The sequence below is a fragment of the Caretta caretta genome, chromosome 25 (assembly GCF_965140235.1).
Source record: "Caretta caretta isolate rCarCar2 chromosome 25, rCarCar1.hap1, whole genome shotgun sequence".
Taxonomy (NCBI): Eukaryota; Metazoa; Chordata; order Testudines; family Cheloniidae; genus Caretta; species Caretta caretta.
In genome coordinates this window covers 13739074-13760652 of record NC_134230.1, presented here as the reverse complement: position 1 = coordinate 13760652, position 21579 = coordinate 13739074, and the positions used below count along the sequence as shown (strand labels likewise).

At 44.7% G+C, this 21579-nt stretch overlaps 1 protein-coding gene across 1 annotated transcript; it reads left to right on the top strand.

The window, feature by feature from the left end:
• The first annotated feature begins 833 nt into the window (after window positions 1-833).
• On the top strand, window positions 834-20193 carry GNA11 (G protein subunit alpha 11). The gene is made up of 7 exons (XM_048830787.2): window positions 834-1040; window positions 7350-7534; window positions 9537-9691; window positions 10785-10913; window positions 12581-12710; window positions 13541-13694; window positions 16006-20193. The coding sequence occupies exons 1-7, from the start codon at window positions 905-907 to the stop codon at window positions 16194-16196; spliced, it is 1080 nt and encodes a 359-aa protein (XP_048686744.1). The 5' UTR covers window positions 834-904; the 3' UTR covers window positions 16197-20193.
• The last annotated feature ends 1386 nt before the right edge of the window (window positions 20194-21579 follow it).

The following is a 21579-nucleotide window of genomic DNA, read 5'->3' as shown; positions in this document are numbered from 1 at the left end:
CCCTATAATCCAGTTGGTGGAAGCAAGTCCCAGCTCCCCCCCCCCTATAATCCAGTTGGTGGAAGCAAGTCCCAGCTCCCCCCCCCTATAATCCAGTTGGTGGAAGCAAGTCCCAGCTCCCCCCCCCCCTATAATCCAGTTGGTGGAAGCAAGTCCCAGCTCCCCCCCCCTATAATCCAGCTGGTGGAAGCAAGTCCCAGCTCCCCCCCCCCGCCCCTATAATCCATCTGGTGGAAGCAAGTCCCAGATCCCCCCCCCCCGCCCCTATAATCCAGCTGGTGGAAGCAAGTCCCAGCTCCCCCATATGCCCCAGCTGGTGGAAGCCCCCACCTTCTCTGCTCCCTTTGCCCTGCTCCACCCCACAGCCCAGCTTGCCCAGCACCCCCGAGCGGCTCAACCTCCTCCCACTCATTCCCTCACCTAGCCTCCCCCTTTCCCACAGTCCTCCACCATCCCACAATGCCCAGCGGCCCCACGCCCCGGCTCCCGAACGCGCGTCCAGCTCCCCCCTACCCCTCCCTTCCTGCTCGGCCAACCAAACTTGCACCCTGCTCCCTCTGCGGGCCCCGCCCCCGAGCCGTTACTAGCCCCGCCCCTCCCGGCTAAGAAGCGCTTCCCATTGGTGGCGGCCGCAGTCAGTTAGGCCTTGTTTTCAGGGGCAGCGGGGTAGGCTGTGCGCGCTTGTCGCTCGCTCGGCGGGGCTGAGGGGGAAGGAGGGAGCGGGCGGTGCAGCCGGGCGGAGGGGAGCGCGCCGAGGGGTGGGAGCGGTGCTAGGCCTGGCCGGAGGGGTCCCGGGCTCGGGGGCGAGGCCGGGTCCCGGGCTGAGGAGGCCGGGCCGGGCCGCGCGGGGGGGGTCCCGGGCTGAGGAGGCCGGGCCGGGGGTCCCGGCGGCGGCGGCGGAGCCATGACTCTGGAGTCCATGATGGCCTGTTGCCTGAGCGACGAGGTGAAGGAGTCGAAGCGCATCAACGCCGAGATCGAGAAGCAGCTGCGGAGGGACAAGCGCGACGCGCGCCGGGAGCTCAAGCTGCTGCTGCTGGGTGAGGAGCCCCCCCCCCCCGCGGCCGCCGCCCCGCGCGCCCCCACCCCCGCCCCGGATCCTTGCCGGGCCCCCCCGCCCCGGATCTTTTCCGTGCCCGCCCCCCCCCGCCCTGGATCCCTCCCCTCCCCCCCGGATCCTTTCTGTGCCCCCCCCCCGCCCTGGATCTCTCCCCCATCCTGCTCTGGATCCCCTCCTTCACCCCCTCCTGCCTGGATCCCCCCCGCTCTGAATCCTTTCCGTGCCCCCCCCCCCCCGCTCTGGATCCCCCTTCATCCCCCCTCTCCGCTCTGGATCCCCCCTCGCCCACCCTGCCCTAGATCTCTTCCTTTTCTGGGTGCCCTGCTCCCCCCCCCCCAGCACCCTCCCTGGTCCCCAGAGCACCTGCTCTGCTCTGGAACACCTTTTGTTCTCCCCCAGAGCACCTGCCCTGCTTTGGATCCCCTCCTCTTCTTCCCCTGTCCTCCGACCCCAGCACCTGCCCTGCTCTGGATCCCATTCTTTTCTCTCCCCCGCCCCCTATCCCCTAGATCTCCTGCCCCTTCGTCCCATCATTCCCACGCTGAATGTGGCTTTCACTCCCCTGCATCAGTTGCCTTCTTCCCCAATGATTATTGCTGTGAGCGCATCCCTTGCAGCTATATGGGCCCTCCTCTGCATGTGGTAAAGTAGGCACTCTTCGCACCAATCACATGGTTAAAAACTATGTCCCTTTTAAGCTCTACATGTATTTGTTGTTGACAATAAACATGTTTATTACACTAGTGCCTGTGGCCCAACAAAGAATGGGGTCCTATTGTGCTAGGCACGATACTAACTACTCAGTAGTAGCCATCCTTCCTTCCCCCATCTTAGAACCCACATGTTAACCTCTAGTGATGCTCTGGAGGCACATCTGTGCTGGTCAGACCCCCAACTCCGCACACCTTTTTGTACTTATCAGAGTTGACAACTGTCAGGCACTTTGCCGTTGTCCAGAAAATAACTTGTGAGGAAAAACAATATGGGAAATTTGTTTAGAAGTTACCATGCCCTTCTTTTTAATCTTCCTTATTCATTCCAGATTTGGAGTTATTTTAATAGTGAAGCTGGGGGCTGACTGGTTTATTTGTTTTCTTTCATAGTGGATTTTGTGTTTAAAATTGCTTTTGACATAAGCAGAAACTTCAAAATTGATATTACTTTTAGTCTTAAAAAAATCCTTTTGGAGAACTCTTTTATAGGGGAGCTGGACCTACTGCTTTATTTGTGTTTGCGAATTTTCATTACTAAAACTGATGTAATTATATATTGTTGGCAGACTTCTGAGTCTTTTATTAACATCTCTTCATGAAGGAATCCTCTCCACCTAGTCTGGTGGTGTCTATGGTCTTCTCCCTCCGTTGTTAAATGCGGGGAACTTATCCAGCTATAGCCCCCCAGGTCCCTGGGTACCATTCTTTCCCTCCCATTCTCTCCTCTAGTAGGGCACAGAGATCTCTAAACCAACCTGGAGGGAGGGCTTGGAGAAATAAAGATAAGGCACAGTAAATCTGAAGTCAAGTGGAGTAATAAGAATGGAGCAGGATTAGCCCAGGAAAGGAAAGTAGTCAGGAGTTGCTCTAGGAGTGGGGCTCCACTGTACTAGAATAAGGACATACCTGTTCAGATACCACACTGGTGGAGTGAGAGTGTCATTTAAGTATGTAAACAAAATGTTGTCTGTGTTCATATCTCCATCAGCATACTAAGGTGTATCATAGTACTTCTGAGGTTCCTCGTGGATAGGGAATCAGTTCTTCTACATGGTTTTTGGAGAGTTGCCATCATAAGTTTTCAAAAAATAATAGATTACGGACTTTAATGTTAGCAGGAAATGTGATGCTGGGGTGCAGGTAGCCCATAAGCTACTCTTAACCCATGAGGCCTATGAAAACACTAAGTTATTGCTGCTCTTTTATACATTCTGTCATGGTACTTGTTCATCTATTGTATCTGTGATTTCAAATCAAAATGGGAAGCAGGTCTGATTAAATAAGGCTGTTAATTTGATATGTGTACTGAACTGGCATGCCAGTCAGGGTTGTTTGAAGATGTAAGGTGGTCCAGTTCAAAATCCACATGTGGGTATGTCTGCATCAGCTTTACAAAGCTAAGCGAGGCTGGGTCGGGCCAGGAATGACTGAATAGGCATATCTAGGTTGATGCATAGTGGTGTTACTGATTGAGTAAATGATGTACTTTCTTCCTAGCCATTAATAGTACAGTATCCCAGCAGCATGTTAAAAGCATGATGGAGGTGCTGCTGTCCAGGTGAAATGTAAAACCAGGTTTCTGATCACTTGTCAGTTTTCTTAAGGCTGAGTCTATATTAGGGAACTTTCCTTCCCCCAAATCTAATTGGTTTTAAAAACCGTTAATGTGAACCAGTTTTAAAACTGGTTGTACCATGGTTAGAGTAAGCTCCAGGAGGTCTGAACCATTCCTTGACTCAACTAGTTTGAAAACTGATTCATTAAAAATTTAAAAAAAACAAAACCTCGAGCTGCCTGGACCCTGGCCTACAACTGGCTCCAACCTGTTTTTTAAAATCAGTTCAGCTAAACTTTTAAAAAAACTAGTGAGGATTTGGGGGGAGACATCCATAGTTTAGACAAGGCCTAAGAATAACAGTGTTAGCCCTAATAACTGCATTCTGCCTCCTTATATTCATTTTCACTTTCAATAGGATATGGTACTCTTCCCTGCCTCTCCTAAACTGTTACATAGTACTAAGCAGCAGTCATGTTAGCCCCTAAAGGGGGTTGTTCTAGCGGTGGGTAAAGTTAATTTCCTGTATGTGGTTCGTAGTCCTGTGTGTGGTTCAGAATCCTTTGGTGTATATGGTGGAGCATAAATGCAGATCATGTTAGTTAGAGAGAGGCATTTTCTTGGTTAAGAATTTTGGGGAGGGCAGGATATATTTTAAGAGAAATCATATAAACAGTAGAGTATCAATAAGAATGCAGGGTAAGCAGAGGTAATTTCTTCCACACTGCTTCGCTGTCCAGTGTGGTGACAGTTGGTTTATATTGAAGCTTGAACCAGAATTACTGAGTGAAAAATAGAAGTGCTGTTATGAGTTGGGCTGCTAATAAATAGTGCTATTTCAGTGCTTCAGTTACTGCCCGTCGATACTGGGCATACGTTAATCTTTTTAATGAAGAAAATGAGATTATGCTTCCTGTGTAAAGTTACTTGGGTCCCAGAATAATATGAAAGTAAGCAGTGGGTGCCATTGACCCAACACGAGTTCGTTTTCAAATGCATTTATCATCAGCAACACTTATTATAAACTAGGTGGCTTTTATGGGTTGACTGAAGGAATGGTGAGCTCAGATTATTCCCTTATCTCAACATTGTCATATAAAGAAAGTTATTATGTCCTTATGAAGACAGGAGACTATCCTCACTGGTGGTTTCAGGGTCCCATCACAGTGATGGTGTGTATATTGTTGAGGGACCGAAGCCAAGCAGGAGGCACGTATTTAAAAATGGAAGGTCAGGGGTTGTGCATTTGATCTCTTGTGTGCTAGAATAAGTGAACCTAAGTTAGTGATCTGGTGCTGAAGTTTGTATTACAGTTGCATCATCAAAGTGCTTTGAGGCGCCTCAACTCTTTGTTGGTTACTGTGGTAAAAGCACGAGGAAGTGTTCTCACCACAGTGTACTCAACCGCAAAGATTTCACTTTCTGATTTTTTTTTTTCTGTTTGTGGTATAACTTTTTAGAGGAGACCAAGATAGCTAGTTAGTGGCAGTAACAACATTTGTTTTATTTATTGATGCATCTGAAGTGGGTTTTTTTACTCACAAAAGCTTATACCCAAATAAATCTGTTAGTCTTTAAGGTGCTACCGGACTCCTTAACGTTTATTTTAATGTTCAGTAAACTGAGACATGAAAAATTCTGCTAGGCTCTTTAGTCTTTTCTTGCTCTTTCTGGTTTGGTGTTTGGTTTTGGGTTTTTTTCTGCTTGGGTATTTGTTTATTGCCCTGCAGTATAGACATAGGAACTTCAGAATCTACTCAAAGGGAGTAATTATGTGCATTTGTGATAAATTAGCCTCTGTCTTAATACATAGAACCCCCCTGATTTCTAGTTGGAGATCTGATTGTTCACGTTGCTGAAGCCAGGCATTTTCCATAGATTGTGTCCCTGAATCTGGAGAGTTGAAGGATTTGTCACCTTCCTAATATTTCTCAAGATGAGCATGCGTCTGGGTTCATTATCCGGGTAGTCTGTAATACACGGGCCAATATAATCAGCAAAGCTCCATATTGATTCAGCTTTTAGTTAAATGCACATCAACTGCAAATCTGGGGAAACTTCCACAAGAGCATTCTGTAGAATGATTGAACATATTTCTGGAGAATGGACAATGTACAGTTGAGCTATTGCTCTGTGAAGGAATTAGCTGCAGACTGTGTAAGGTGGCTATGGGGGGACGGTCTGTGGAAGGCATATATGGTTGATCCTTATAGCTGATCAGTAGCCATATAAATGAATACATACAGAAGAGGGCACTGGACAAAACCTATTATCCCCCAACGCTAGTTGGGTCTTGATTGTGGCAGGGCTGTGTGAAGCCTTTCTTTGCCAACCTTTCTCCCTCACACTTACCCTGCAAGATAAGAAAGTTTTCACGTTGTCCCTTTCCTGCTTTTTATTTTCATCATTGGACTGTCACCTGATGTAGCTTCCATCTTCCTAAGCCCCTAATGGCAGGAATGTTGATCTGCCCACCTGACTGCAGGTACAGAATGCAGGCTTGGTAAGAGTTGGGGATGTACGAAACATCCAACCAGTGCAACTCTACCTTGCCTTCCCAAACTGGTATTAAACCAGTGTCGTGAGGGAGGCTTGTACCATGTGATGAGTGGTGTGTGGTCTGCATTGTACTTGCAACGCTGCCTTTTTGGATTCGGAGCACATTCTTGCCATCCCTTTTCTTTTATTGGAGATGTTAGCGGTTAGTGCTTGGCGGTGTTGAAGCAACACTCACGTGACATCTAGCTGATTTTAAAGTCTGTAGTTTAAGGTATTGCACCTACAACAGAGTCTGCAGAGTCTTCACTGTTGCTGTGCAAGAGACTCACACAAACGGGGGAGACTGACTAGGCCAAGTACTGTTGAATGCCACAGTGTAACAAACAGAAGAAACAAGGAAGACTCTCAGATCTGTGGGTTAAAGTAAACTTCAGTATTACTTGGAACAGTAGTCGGTAAAAGCTTTTAGGCAAAAGAGTAACTTTTCCTAAAACTTTAGGAGTCCTCTTGCCAAAATTAACATAAGCCACCTATCTGCTTGATACCAGTTGTGTCCCTCTTACTTAGCCCCTAACTGATAAAGGATGACTTTGTTCATTTCAGCAGGGATAGAGATTGTTAGTTCTGATCTTGCTGCATCTCAGGGGGGTCTGGACTTTTTATTTACCAATTCCTGCTGTTTGGCCTGCTGGTCTCTGTATGTGTTTTTAACTCTGCTTGGCAGTAGAGATTTGAGATTTCCTTTCCTCTCCTCGTCCCCTTCACAAGTTGTTTCTCATCCAAACTTCTTAAAATAATCCCGAAAGGATTACCACTTCACGTGGTGGTGGTGATCGTTTTTTTTTGTTTGTTTGTTTTTTAAATATTTCACTATCAGACAGTGGTTTCAGGCCACTGAGAAGAAAAATGTATGGTGAAGGTAGTTTTTTGATCCCTTCTTCCTTTCAGAGCTGCTCTTTCTAATATATTGAGTTCATATCTAGTAAGGAGGTGTCTAGATTGGGTTGGGAAAGAGTGATTGTACTAAAATAATGAGAATTCTACTGGAGCTTTCATGATCTAACAGCCTTCCCCCACGCCCATTGGCATCCCAGTTTGTATAATGTACTAATTTAGGAATATATCAGGGATTTTAGCTGGAGCTGTGATTATAGCATCAAGCTGGGCTGTATGGGAATAGGTCAGGTGTGCCGGACGGACAGGGCTTTTTGAGGCAGGATGTGTGGGAGTGTCTGTAATGTAAGATTTGGTGTGTGTACCAGAATTGCTTTTAGCCTGTCAAAAAGAACAAGTGCTCTTTCTATCATGCTCAGTTAGGCTTATAGTTGACATTGGATGGGCCCACCAGGGCCACTATATAGACTTCCAAAAAGGAACTGGAGAAGTAATAATCAATGGAGTAGATCCGCTTGGGTCCATTAATAGGTGCAGTGGAGTAGGATGCAATAATAGCTTCACTCCCTCTGTACCACACCTCATTTGTGATCTCTGTTGACTTTTCCTTTCGTTTCTTCATTTGCAGGCACTGGGGAAAGCGGGAAGAGCACATTTATCAAACAGATGAGGATAATTCATGGCTCAGGCTACTCTGAAGAGGACAAAAGGGGCTTCACCAAGCTGGTGTACCAAAACATCTTCACTGCCATGCAGTCCATGATCAGGGCCATGGAGACCCTGAAGATCCTATACAAGTACGAACAGAATAAGGTGAGCCAAAGTGCAGAGCTCCATCAAGCCATGGTTTCGTCGCTTGGTGGATTTGCTTCACCAGTTCATGTTTGTCTGAGGGTTTTTTTAGGGCATGGCTGTAGGTTCGTGCCCTGTATTTGTGCTGCCTTTTGTACTATATCCACTACCTGTTCAAACTTCCTGGTAGTTGGGCCCCGTATGGCAGTTGTATCCCTCACTGCTTCTGTGGTACTATGCCGCTCTGTGCCTTTATTAATAGGGTGTCAACAGGGAGTATAACAGTGTTCATTTGGCTAGACGTGTGTGTTGTCCCACATAAAAATTTCGAGGGGTGCGAACTGATCTGCACCCACCTCAGAAAGACCAAAGCATTTTGAGTGTGCCGGGCCTTCCTCTGCATGACCGGTGTCATTACAGAGCGCCAGAAGGTGCATAAGGGAGCTGCTGAGAGCCCAGAAGATTGCACGATTAGAGTGACACCTACTAACAGCGGCAGATGGAGATCTGTCAATTTTCCTTTTATTAACCTTTCTTTAAGGATTTGTAACTCAACTCAAAAATTTATTCTGGGATGAAGCTTGGTTTACAAGATTTTGTAAACTTTTGGGCTAAATATGTTTTAAATTAGTTCAGCTGGCTTTAAGGTGTATGAATGCAGATGCCTTTAAGTGTGTGAGTGTCAAGAACTTAGATATTCACATGCTCTGCTGTCACAACACTTAGTGGATTTATTTTTCAAAATGAAACTGTGTGAAGGTTATACCAGGCTTATTGTATGTTGCTGTATTTTAACTTTTTTAATAGCCACATAGGGACTGGGAGGCCCGAGGAGATTAGTAATAGGGTGTGGCACCTTTCTTCTCTAGATCATTGGTCCAAATTGAGGCCCAAGTCAGTCTAGACTTGAAGATATCACTACTGAGTAGTAAATGGAAAAAGTCGAAGGGCTCAGATGAGTTCTTAATGACCAGGTATCCACATCACAGCTGCCTCTAACCTGGCCCTCTTATTAGCATTCTCAACAGAGAGGCCAAGGATTGAATGGTTCTTGAAGGCTGAACTCCCCTTTGGCCTTTAGAGAGAGTCTGTCTGGGTCCATGCTGAAGCATGGGCATGGTATGAGGATGCTTGCATTACCCGTGTTTTCTCTGGGGTGTGGTTAAAGGACTCTGGGGCTATAATCTGTCACCTTCCACTAATGTTTAATGTACATAGAAAAGCAAACTAGATTAAAGTCTCTCTCTCTGAAGACAAGTATAGTGAGGGTGAACAGACATTGCTTCTCATTGCATCCAGAAAACCCTTAGGAATTGCAGTATTGGTGTGTAGTAGTTATATTACATGCTGCAGTGATGATTTCAGTCCTGCTGCAGTGATGATTTCAGTCCTGCTGCAGTGATGATTTCAGTCCTGCTGCACTTTGTGGTGTCAGTTTTGTTCTGATTATCTTTTTCCTCCTCCATGAAAGAAGAGGTCTTGATTATAACGGACTGCAGTAAGGTCTCCCACACTCTTAAAATATAGGCTAAAATCAATTAAAGCTTTAAAATGAAACACGAGACAGCTATGTTCTAGTAATAAAACTGACTGCACTCCCCCATCAGGCAGTCCGGGACTCCACACTCTGAGATCTGTGCTTGGGTTTTGGTATTTTCTAAACAGTAGGTGACTTATGCTCCAGCACAACTTGGTAAGTTAAGTTCAGAGAATCGGTTGCCATTTCTGTTTAAATCATTTCTGTTAAGGATCACATGATGCTTCCAGGAGCTTTCCCAGATGTGCCTGCTACTGAGAATATAAAATAGTTGTTTTTCCTTTTTCAATTTGTACTTCGATCTTCTGTTGGATATCTAAGTACAAATTGAACAGATAATTTTTAGATGTCTAGTCTGCCCATTACTGTCCTGTTGCAGCTGATGTAAGCAGCTTGATCAGCATTCAAGATACAGCATTCCTGGAGTCCTTGCAAGAGGATCTAGGTTTAATGTATGCTCACTTGCCTTTCACCTTCTATCCTCAGACCAATGCACTGCTGATTCGGGAAGTAGACGTAGAAAAAGTCTCAACCTTTGAGCAGCCATATGTAAGTGCAATTAAAACCTTGTGGACTGACCCTGGAATCCAAGAGTGTTATGACAGGAGGCGAGAATATCAGCTCTCCGACTCAGCTAAGTAGTAAGTACATAAGCACTCTGGCACACTGCTGGATATCAGGGCCATGTTGGCTAAACAAAAGCTTCCTAAAACTTAGCTGATGTCTACAGATGCCTGAATATGGTTATCACGCTGCAAACTGGCCCTGCTGTCTTTTAGTTTTTGTAGACTATCCTCTTTCTTCCTATTACTTCACCCCATGATATAGGTATATCTATCTGCTAATGATTTAGTTTGGTGGGGTAGTCTAGGAAATGTGGGTGTATGCTTCTGAGTTTGAACTGTAAGCATATGCCTCCCTGCCTTTTCAGTAACTCTGGTTCCAAATAACTGTTGTCACCTTGCTTTTTTGATTCTGGTTTTTGTGGCTTCAGTTGTTCGACACAAAGAGCTCTGGCGGGAGATGGGATCAGGGGATGGGATGGGATAAGTGTATTTGTTTTTTTTTTTTTTAGTACTGGAATGTCTGGAAGATCCATACACTCTTGTAACACCACCAGCCACTTCCCACGATTTCTGTTGGGTGATAAATGGAGCTGTTCACACCTCGGTCCCAGGATGTACAGATGGCTATGCAGTGCCCACCCAGACCATCTCTGTACCCTGTTCCTGGTTCCTACACAGCAGAAATGCCACTTTCCCCTGTTGACTTAGCCTTACGGAGCTACGGTTGAGGGGGATCAGGATTTGACATTTGGAGCTGTTGCAGAATATCTGAGTGCATAGAGACTCTGGAAGATGGCATTGTGTTGGGTCATACAGATTTTTTTTTTTATAACCAGAAGGGTGTGAGGTGTGACACATGGCAGTTACTACATCAGAAGGGATTCTGGGGAATTGCTGTCAATTGATACAGTCATGAAATTTACATGTGGAGAAACCTCTTAGGTCTCCTTGGGATTCAGTGAAAGGTTGTTCCCTGAAGTATGTTTTCCAGTACTTGGTCCTATCCCATTTTAAATGATCCTAGTGATGCTTCAAGCAGTCAGATTTCTTTTGGTCTCCTTAACGTGTGGGGGAGAAAGGAACATATGGCTATAATGTGTTGAAACCCCCATGAGTGTGACCTACAGTCTAAGGTGCTTTTTTTCCCCCCTTCATATGCCTCTCACAGCTACCTTAGCGACGTGGATCGAATCGCAACCCCAGGATATCTACCAACCCAGCAAGATGTGCTACGGGTTAGAGTTCCTACAACCGGAATAATAGAATACCCCTTCGACCTAGAGAATATTATCTTCAGGTACTGACACTGTAGCCCATGCTATAATTGTTCTCTCAAGTGGGACTGAACTGGGGGAGGACTACTCTTGGCTTTTTAAACTACTGATCAAGAGTACCCATGTTCTTAGGTAGGGAGGACTTTAGTGTGCGTTTGGGAAATGGGGGGGGGGAGATTTATTGTGATTTTTAAGTTGATTAAGGGCATCTGAGTGAGAGGAGTTGAAACCAATAGCTTCTGGGAATTGAGGAGGGTGTTGGTTAAATGGCATAGTTTGGAACTATACTTGCTGATTCTATCTAGAGAGCCTGAGGTGGATGTACAGCTGGAATTGTTAACACATCACAGGAGGAGCAACATGTTGGCACCTGATGAGTACATAACAGCTCACCAGCCCATTGGACAAACTGTTGGTAGCTTAATCCACCAAGAGAAAAACTAAGCCCTCTTCTGGCAACACTGGTTTGAAACATAACTCCTGGCAAGAAATTCTTCTATCTTCATGCAGTGTTTAGGTTCTTTGATCCACGTGTCTTTAACTCTAATGAGAGATCCTGCTTTCTCTGTACTGATTCCTTTGTGTATTGTCCAGTGTGTCTTCCGAAGGTGCTCTCCTATGAATAGCTTGTGCCATCAGGATTTGGCTCACTTCTGCATCATATGTGTATCTATAGGTTTAACTGTGCCTTTATACGATCTCCAAATATCATGCCTCTCTATGTACCGTTTAACATATTTGCTACTTTGTAACAGGCATTCTCCTTTATTCTATCTAAATACTTATCTGGTCCATGCTGTCATAACATGTAATGTTCTAGGAGGGGGAAGAGTGAACATGTGGTAGAAAAAGGGACTAGAAACCTGGACTTGGGGTTCCGTTCTTAGCTTTGCTGCAGTGCAAGTCACCACCTCTGATTTGTTATTCCCCATCTGTGAAATGGGAATAACGCTCCACTGAGATATAGGCACTAGACTGGACTTAGGTGGCTTTGTTTTATAATTTTTTTTGGAGATCCGTTTATAAAAGATGCAATAGAAGTGAGATGCAGGTGAAATATAGTGGTTCAAATTACGGACCCAGTATCCTGATGGCTTTTCTTAGGCATATGGTGTGAATGTGTGGTTGACTGGGTTTCATGCTTTGCCTGTGGATTCGCATAACTCCATTCAGCATAATGTCCTGGGGAAAGCCCAACAGCCAAAGGAAGTCCTTAACCTCAAACTTTCTCTCACAATCAGAAGTTTTAATATAAAGCCTTAATATCAAAATGTAAATAGCTTTGGCATTTGGTAGAACAGGATTCAAATGGATTTGCCATAGTTTCTTTTCAGTCTCCATAGTTCAGGGTGATGGATGAGCCTGGTTCCAGAAGCTCTGCTTAGTGAACGAGGCCAGGATGCAAACAGGAATGAGGATGCTTGTATTTGCGGTCAGTCTCCCAAGAAAAAGAAATGGGTCAAACGTGGAGGTGGCTGTGGAATTAGCATTCGGAGAACTTCCTGTTACGCTGTCTGAGCACAACTGCTCGTAGAGGACATGTTACTGTATCATGATACCTGCTTCACTTTGGGGGGAGAAAGTTGTTTCTCCCGTTCATATCCTAGTGCTTTGGGTGCAGGCGAAGAAGCTCTTATTGATCCTTGACAGCCTATTGCTTTGATAGATTGTATGTCTTTCTCTTCCTTAGAATGGTGGATGTTGGGGGTCAGAGGTCAGAACGAAGGAAGTGGATCCATTGCTTTGAAAATGTGACCTCCATCATGTTTTTAGTAGCCCTTAGTGAATATGACCAAGTTCTAGTGGAATCTGATAATGAGGTAAGCCTGAGCAAGAGTAGGCCCTAATGATGAGGGGAAAGTGGGGAGGGTCGTTCTGATTTTCTTGGAGGTTGGTACTGAATTGCTTGGTGCCAAGAGAACTGGAACTTGAATTAGTAGTAACTTGTTTTTGGCCTTCAGCTTTTCCCACTACAAAGAGAGAACCTGGGGCTAAATGGGTCATGACACTTCTGGAAACAGGGTACAAGATAGATTTGAAATGCACAGTGCACTCAAATTCTACAGAAATATTCTCATGTCAGTGGGTGTCCCACATCTTAGGTTCTCTGCGACCCTGATGAAAAGCCCTCAAGCTCTTGCACATGTTCCTTTTTTCTCTCCCATCTTAAATTTCCCACCCTAGATACCTTGTATCATTGCAACTATCTTGCCAAATAATGGCTAATCTCTTTGCCTACATCATTATAGTGCCTTGAACAGCTGGAAGAGCATCTGTTAAGCAGCAGCAGGCACTCCTTCTCATGAACCAACACATACCTTTGTTGGGAACAAATCTTCATGACCAGAAGTTGATCCCAGATCTATCACATGGTAATGAAAAGCATAAAATGACTTGGGCAAATAAGATAGCACATTGGCAAGTAATTAAAACCAGCCAAATTAAATTCAAGTCAGTCACAGATGTTGCACTTGTTTCCTACGTACACACTCCACTGGACCAAAACTGAAATGGGACAAAGGTGTTCAATACAGGACATCTGAGATATCTGGGGTGATGTGGATGAGTTCATGTGTCTAGGATTAGAGATGGCCAGGTTTTCACAAATGAGGGTTTTTGGTGTGTTGATGTAGTTTATTTCTTGCATCAGAACCGGATGGAAGAGAGTAAAGCCCTTTTTCGGACCATTATCACCTACCCATGGTTTCAGAATTCTTCTGTTATCCTCTTCCTCAACAAGAAAGATTTGTTGGAAGACAAGATCCTGTACTCCCACCTTGTTGACTATTTCCCAGAGTTTGATGGTAAGTGATTTTTAAAGAGGCTCTTTCAAACTAGAATGAACCTTTTAAATAAGGGGAGGGGGGAGAAACCAACAACAAAAAACCTGTGAGATTTTTAATTAGGTATTTAATTCATATGTGAGTGGGCTTCTGTTTGCTGCTTTCTTCTGTTTGATTTACAGTGAAATCTTGATGCTATAAAAATGAGTATGTTACAGATTCAGCGCTGAATTTGTTGTAGGATCGAGTGGCGTTGGGAGGAGACAGACCTTTCATTGGGTAGAAATACTTTTCATAAAGAGCAAAAGTGGCGAGTAAATTTGAATATCTTGATCTTCATGTAACTTGTGGATTCTGACTGAAAAAACAGCTGCAAACTTTTCATAGATCAACAATTAAAGCTGCCACCAAGTGTCACCAGAAACACTGCTTCCCGTAGATCTGTGCATGGATCTCAGTTGAGCTACGATTATTTTGATTTCAGAGTATTAATTTGCATACCTGAAATATACATACAGGTGTACAACTTACTTCTAGACATGCAAGAATTTAGTGGTAGGAGAGATGGAAAACACCAATTAGACCATCAAACCCCTTCTTCTGCCAGAGCAGGGTGTAGCCCCTTCACATAGGCTAATTTATGGACTGGTCAAATCATCCAAGTCTTTTTTGATGTTGGTGTTGAAAAGCTTCAGGCAGGGTAAAATCCCTGTCAGTCTGCTATTCTCAATTTTGGATGATGTAGGGAAGCTCCCATTTGGGGTTAAGCTCTTCAGCATAAACAGTGTTTTCTGTAATCTCTGATCTGCAGATCAGTCTGCCGCTAAATTGGATGATACCAAATCTGTATGGGATTGAAGGTATATGGGAGACAGGAGAATAAGGTCAGACAAGCTTTTTTTCCTAAGCCCTCTCCTCCCAACTCTTAGCCCTTGGAGGCAGCTGAAAACTGCTGTCAGGATAAAGGGAGAGCCACCTTTTTTGTTTGTTTTTTTGGCCATAGTTCACTGGCGGCAGTTGGAGAATCCCCTTTCCCCCAAAGAAATTTCTATCTGTTCCGTCTTCCAAGCAAGCTGCTTGCCTCATTATGGGCTTGTAACTAAACAGGTCCTAATTAGTCTTCTTTCCAGCCCTGGAGTCTCCTGCCCCCTGGTGTCAGAAAGTACGGACATCTCTGAAGTCTTTACTTGTGGTAAATGTAGAGCACGGGTTCTCAAACTGGGCGTCAGGACCCCTCGGGGGGGGGTCACAAGGTTATTACATGGTGGGGGTCATGAGCTGTCAGCCTCCACCCTAAACCCCACTTTGCCTCCAGCATTTATAATGGTGTTAAATATATAAAAGTTTTTAATTTATAAGGGGGGGGGGGTCACACTCAGAGGCTTGCTACGTGAAAGGGGTCACCGGTACAAAAGTTTGAGAGCCACTGTCTTCAAGGTTCTCACACTAGTCTGGAGATCATTGGTGGTCCATGGTGAATTCATTGGTCACATGGTGCTGGCTTATCTTCAGCTGCTAAATCACAGTAGAAGGTAGCAGAAAAGTATGTGAAATGCTTTCCGAATATTACTTTTCCATATAAGCAATTGCTGTAGCTGCCAAAGGATGCTGTATGATTGCGAATGGGAGGTGGTCGATGATACTCTCTCAAGGTGTGGTCCATGCTATGGAAACAATATGTGAATACCAAGCACTTCAAATAGACGATAGAGCATCACCAGGTGTCTGTCTAAGGAGCTGCTAGTGGCATAAAGTGAACACTGACTGCAGCTCGTAGCTCTATAAACTGGCTAGTCAGATTGGAAACGCTACAGTTGGTTGTCTTAGGGGTGTTTCTTTCTTCAAATCTGATTTTGTTCGGCATGCAGAAATAATGGGAACTAGATTTTGAGCTTCAGGGCACGAGGTGATTACTACGGGGTCAGGAAGAAATCTACAGTCCAAGGTCTGCATTATTTTACAGTTGACTAGGTATGTTACAGGAGGATGAGATTCATTTACATGCCATTTCAGGATGCTGGTCCAGATGGCCTGTTCTTCTGGGAGGCTGTGTCAAATTCTGTGTTTCATAGAGCAGAGTCAGAGCTTGTTGGAGCTTGGTATTCTCAAGCTTAAAAAGCACCTACTAGGTTTTGACCAGTTAGTATTCGGCATAAGATGTTCCGGATTCCTTGACCGAGGGGGCTAAATTTTTTCTTCTCCCCTTTGGTCACATAACCTCCTACCCTTCGGGTGAGGGGGAGAGAGAGAAAGCAAACTAGCAATTCTGGGGTTTCAAACCAGGTAATGGACTGTACGCAGTGCTGTTTACTGTTGCCTTTGTTTGCTGCAGGCCCGCAGAGGGATGCTCAGGCAGCCCGGGAATTCATCCTCAAGATGTTTGTGGATTTAAACCCAGACAGCGACAAAATCATCTACTCTCACTTCACATGTGCCACAGACACGGAAAACATCCGTTTTGTCTTTGCTGCCGTCAAGGACACCATCCTACAGCTCAACCTGAAGGAGTACAACCTGGTCTGACCTGCTCTGCCCCTCGCCCCCGTGGAGGCCGCCTTGTGAAGAAAAGACAAAAAAAGAAAAATTTAAAAATTACAGGAAAAAAAATCTTAATTTTTAATGATGTAATGATTGCAAATTGTCTGATCTGTGGAGTGGCGAATTTGCTCAGTGTTATCCTGGAGTCTCATGTCTCTGTCCACAGAGTAGTTGATTTCATATTTTTAACAAATTGCTTTTATTTCACAGTTAACGGGGGGGATACACCTCACTCTTCGGCACCTTGTTCACCTCTTAATTTTTGCCTACAGCCCAGGCAGCCTCATCTTGGGCTTTACTTTGTTGCTTAGCCGCTTTTATTTTCCTCTTCATTCCCGTGGTATATATATAGAGATCTATAACTTTTCCGGCCAAGATTGTAAATTCACTGGACTGTGGGAGTGTGGAATGCTACTGGTCCCTTTGCCTTGTGCCATAGGGTGCCTCTGGTGTAATTGTTAATCCTGCTTGCTTTTTGTTCCCACTCTGCCCTCCCCAAGGACACACCCCATGGTTCACTGTGATGAAATGTTGGGGAGGAACGATTGCTCTCCATCTATAGCAAAAAACCCACAACAACAAAAAAGCCATCACTTTCCCATTCTTTGTACGGTTTAGTCTGGGTTAGTTTTTTTTCGTATCCATTATAAAAGGTATGGAGACTGTGATGATTTTTTTTTTTTTTTAAATTATTGATGTTCTATACATGGTTTGCTACATATTGCTGTATTTTGTTCATGGACTTTAAATGATGGGAGCTCTTGGAGCAACAGCTGCTGAGCCTGGGGAGAAGTGCCTGGCTGTATTATTATTTTTAAAAGTAGGCTCAATGTATGGAAAGAAACTTTCACTCCAAGTGGAGTGTACGGCACCAAGAGAGCGACTTCTCTATGCCGTGAAGATCAGAAGCTCACAGAGTAATTTTGTGGCATTTAAGCACCAAATTTTGCCGGATTGAAGACCTGAGGGGTCACATGCCACGCCTCTGGTTCTCTTGCATGCTGTGAACAGCAAGGAAGCCCTCATCATGTTTTGTGCCAGCTGTGTGCGTTTGTAAGAGTGCTTCATTCCTGCCTGGCTCGCAGATTGCCTAGAAAGGACCAGAGTTGGGTGACATGGACTCTGGGGTGTGAGGAGGATTCTTACTGCTTGAAAAGATTGTGAAAAGTTTTAGGAGGGGTTGGGGAGTTCTATTACTGTTTTTCCTGTCCGTGCTCTCCCTGAGACAGATGCTGCCATGGTTTTTCTTTAGAGAAGCATGGATTCTCTTTGGAGCACTTGCACAGATATTTGCTCCAGAGGTGCAGGGTGCCTGATAATTGAGAGTACAGCAGTCACTTTTAGAGTGTGTTGCTGAAGTGAGACTCCTGCGGTGGGATGGACAGCAGGCTAGTACAGGGGAAGGCAGCTGGGTTTGTTGATACAGGTGTTATTCCGAATGGATTCTAGGTGCCATATTGAATTCCACTCAGCTGAGAACTTCAAGCCCGTCTGTCTCGTTTTATAGGCTTCCAGAACCTCAGGTGAGTGAGGAAACCAAAGCTCTGCCGCCTTCTGTATCTGCCTAGAGGAAGACTGCAATGGCAAAGCAAGCAGTGAGAAAGAAGCAGTGGCATCTGGACATATGTGAAATACGGGCAACACTAATGGTTCTATTACAATTCCAACAAGTAGCATTGGGTCCAAATTCTCTGGATAAACCAGACATGGCTTCAGTTGCATGTAGACTGCTGTTGGTTGCTTAAGGCTAACAAAGGCCCCAATCTCCCAACTGCACGGTTCTCATTTGTAGACTGAGCACTACATCGGTGTTTTGCACAAAATGTAATGAGATCAAACTGCCCCAGATGCCTTTGACGTGTAACACTAAATCTGGAGTTCACATTACTTTGCAGTCGTTCTGTTTTAGGGCTCCCTCGTGTTTTCCAGAATAGGAGAGGGAAGACTGCTGTATTTCACAGAGCACTACAGAAGAAAGAAAGCTCTTGGAGGAGATGCCTGGCCATATCAGAGAGCTGGTGTTGGAATAATAGCCTTGGGACCAACAAGTAGAGAACCCGGGTCTGGTTGAGAGTAGGGCAGCAACTGCTCGTAGAATCACTACATTCCTGATCCTGCCTAATGTTTAGGAGAAACAAGGGAGGGATTCTCTTGTATGCCAGACAGCTTTGCACCAATTTTACTGTGTTTTTGTCTTTCTTTATGCCAAAATGATCCTTTTTGTCAAAAGTGTTCTATGAAGAGGATTTTCTAATTGTCTTGGGTCTATTCTAAATGCCATTCTTCTGGAACATACAGTGTGCCAGTCCTCCTGCTTCCCTGATCTTGTGAGTGGTTTGCACTGCATCCAATTGCTGTCAGTGGACCTGGCGCTAAGAGATTCAGATTCTTGAAACAAATGTCCCAGAGGTTCCTTTCCAAGGTTAATGATGGTGGCACTTCCCACTTGAATCACTTGAATCCGTGTGGGTATCGTCCCTCTACCTGCCAAGCGAAGAGATGTTGACCTGGCACAGAAGGAAGGATCTTGTGTCATTCGTTGTGTGGAACAGAGTGAATTTGTCTATCTGTGATTTCTGGAAGGATTTTGGGCTTTAGTAAAGATTGGAACACATGCTGTTTACCCTCCTGGTCCATTGTTTGGCATAGCTATTGGCATGGTCACCAGTTGGGCTTGAGGGTAATTGGGTGGGGATATCACATGTCAGGGCTGTCCCACAACTTGTTTCTGAAGTCTCATCTGACCTAGAGAAGGAACAGGTCAGAGTTGTGCACAAAATCCAAAGGTGTCTGTGGGTTGTAGCATAGAAGAGAAGGCAGTGGAATTAGCCAGCCCTGCGTGGTGAGAGATGTCCTGTCTGCCTTCATCTTAGATCGTGAAGCATTCTTGCAGAACCAGCCTCTGCTCTGCATCTCTGGGGGCAGACCCCACAACAGATGCCTGCTGTAGTAAAAGTGCCAAATCAAAAACCAAACTTGCCGATTTCATCCTCTTCGGTGATAGGGCTGGTAATGAGCAAGGGATTGAAGCTCAAGACAGAAGTCTTGAGATTCATGTGTAAGAATCCCAAATCTTAGGCTGAGGAAACAGCCTCTTGGCCAAGCTCAATTCATAGTGCACTTTCTTTTGTCCTGAAGAAATAGGCCTACTCCAAGTCATCCTAAACTTTACAGTGGAGAGACCCATGGGGGAAGGAGGTGGGGAGAAGATCGTCCTGATTTTCCTTCCATTGGCGGCCCATTTCCTTGCATCATTCCACAAGGATCAATCATATGGTGAGCAACTGCCCCTCCCTGTTCCAGCCCTACTGCCTGTTTCCCTTTCTCCTGGAATCGGATTCTTTGGTCTGCTGTTGTTGCTTCCTAGTGATGTTGGCATTTCCTTCAGCTATGGGTTTTTTTTCCTCACGTGTTTTATTACTTGGTAATTTTTTTAAAATGTGCTTTCGGAGTGTGCTGACCATCGTATTGTACTATACAAACCCAGGTTGTTCGAGTCCAGCAGAGGTAAAGTCTGTAATGCAGCACCCAGTTTTAAAAGTATGGTTTGTGCCAATGCCCCTTCTTTAGTAGTGCCAGAGACTCTTTACAAGTGCCAATGTGGTGGAAATTATTTGGTTATACTTGTATATTATAGGATCCTGATTTAAACAATTTAAACATCCTATTTAAAAAGATACTATATAAAATGCTGTTTTTAAACCTTGTCATTTGAAATGCATGTATTGTTGTGCGTGTTGGGGTGGGGGGGAGGGAAGGGGGGAGGGGAAAGGAGTTTCTGAATAAGCTGCCCAGTGCCAGGGTCCATTCAGGCTCCAGACTCTTTTCCAGTCTAGGAGTGTGACCATTTCTTGGAACAGTCCTACTCTGGCTCCTGGGCGCTGACCCTTATTACAGAAATACCTGATGGAAATTTGATTTTCATATCTTTCTCCTGAAATAAATTCTCTGTTTGAAATTGGAATAAATTTTGTTCCTAAAACCGGTTCTGGTGATGTGGTGTTTGTTTGCTACTCTCCTTCACCTCCCACCCCCAGCTGGCTAAGTAACTTCTCCAGCAGGTCGGAGCTGCCTCTTATGGATGAAGGAGCCTCTTGAATGTTCTGACTTTCTGTAGCACATTTTCTCTGCGGGAAAGAGGGAGTTACCTGTATTCCTGGATTTTCGTAATCTTGAGTAAGGGCTGGTCTCCACTGAAACCTTACATCGGTTTAGCTACATCTGTCAGGGGTGTGAAAAATCCACCCTTCCCAAGAGATGTAGTCATGCCAACCTAATCCCCAGTATAGACCGCGTTCGTTGACAGAAGAATTGTACAGGTGAAGCTCTCAGACTACAAGGCCTGGCATGCACTGCTCCATTGTGAACTGGTTGCTCATATAAACATGGAGTGTTGTGTGCTAGGATCTGTAATTTCATGGCTGCTTATTAACTGAGGAAGAGTGGTCATGGCAAGACAATTGTTGTATGTTTAGCCCACCTTTATGTTCTTGTCTGGTGTGTTGAGCGCTAAATGTTCTATGCATGTTGAGTGAAATGCATTTCCCAGAGTTCCCTGTCTGGGTCATGCGCTGCCTTTTTGCAGCTGGATGACAATCCACTAAATATAAACCAAACGTGGTGGATTGATTTCTTGCTACTTGCTCTTGGGAGATGTATTGGCCAAGGCTATTGAGTGCATTTCCTCTGTGCCCACCAGATGTCGCTAGTAGCACTCGGGCAGCTACAGCATCACCCTGAATTCCTGATCTCAAGAATGATGCATCACGATCATGAGCACTTGGAATGGTAGGCTTTTGAAGACCCGGACTGATCTCTTGCACTTAAGGCAATTGGTCACAGGCAGAGACAGGCCTTTAAAACATGGTTATGGAATATTTCTTCCAATTAACAGAGTTAGACAAAAGTGCCCTTTGGGACAGCGACTGTTCTTTGTACAGTGCCTAGTGCGATGGGATCCTGGTCGTTGAGTGCAACTCCTAGGTACCACGATGACATTACCACTTGCGCTGTTGATTTAATTGCAGTAAACTCATGCAATTAACTAAAAAGAAATTAATCGTGATTAATCGCAGTTTTAATCGCACTGTTAAATAACAGAATACCAACTGAAATTTATTAAATATTTTGGATGTTTTTCTACATTTTCAAATAGATTTCAGTTACAACACAGAATACAAAGCATACAATGCTTACTTTATATTTTTACTAATATTTGCACTGTAAAAATGATAAAAGAAATAGTATTTTTCAGTTCATCTCATACAAGTACCATAGTCCAATCTCTTTATCGTGAAAGTGCAACTTTACAAATTTAGATTTTTTTGTTACATAACTGCACTCGAAAACAAACAATGTAAAACTTTAG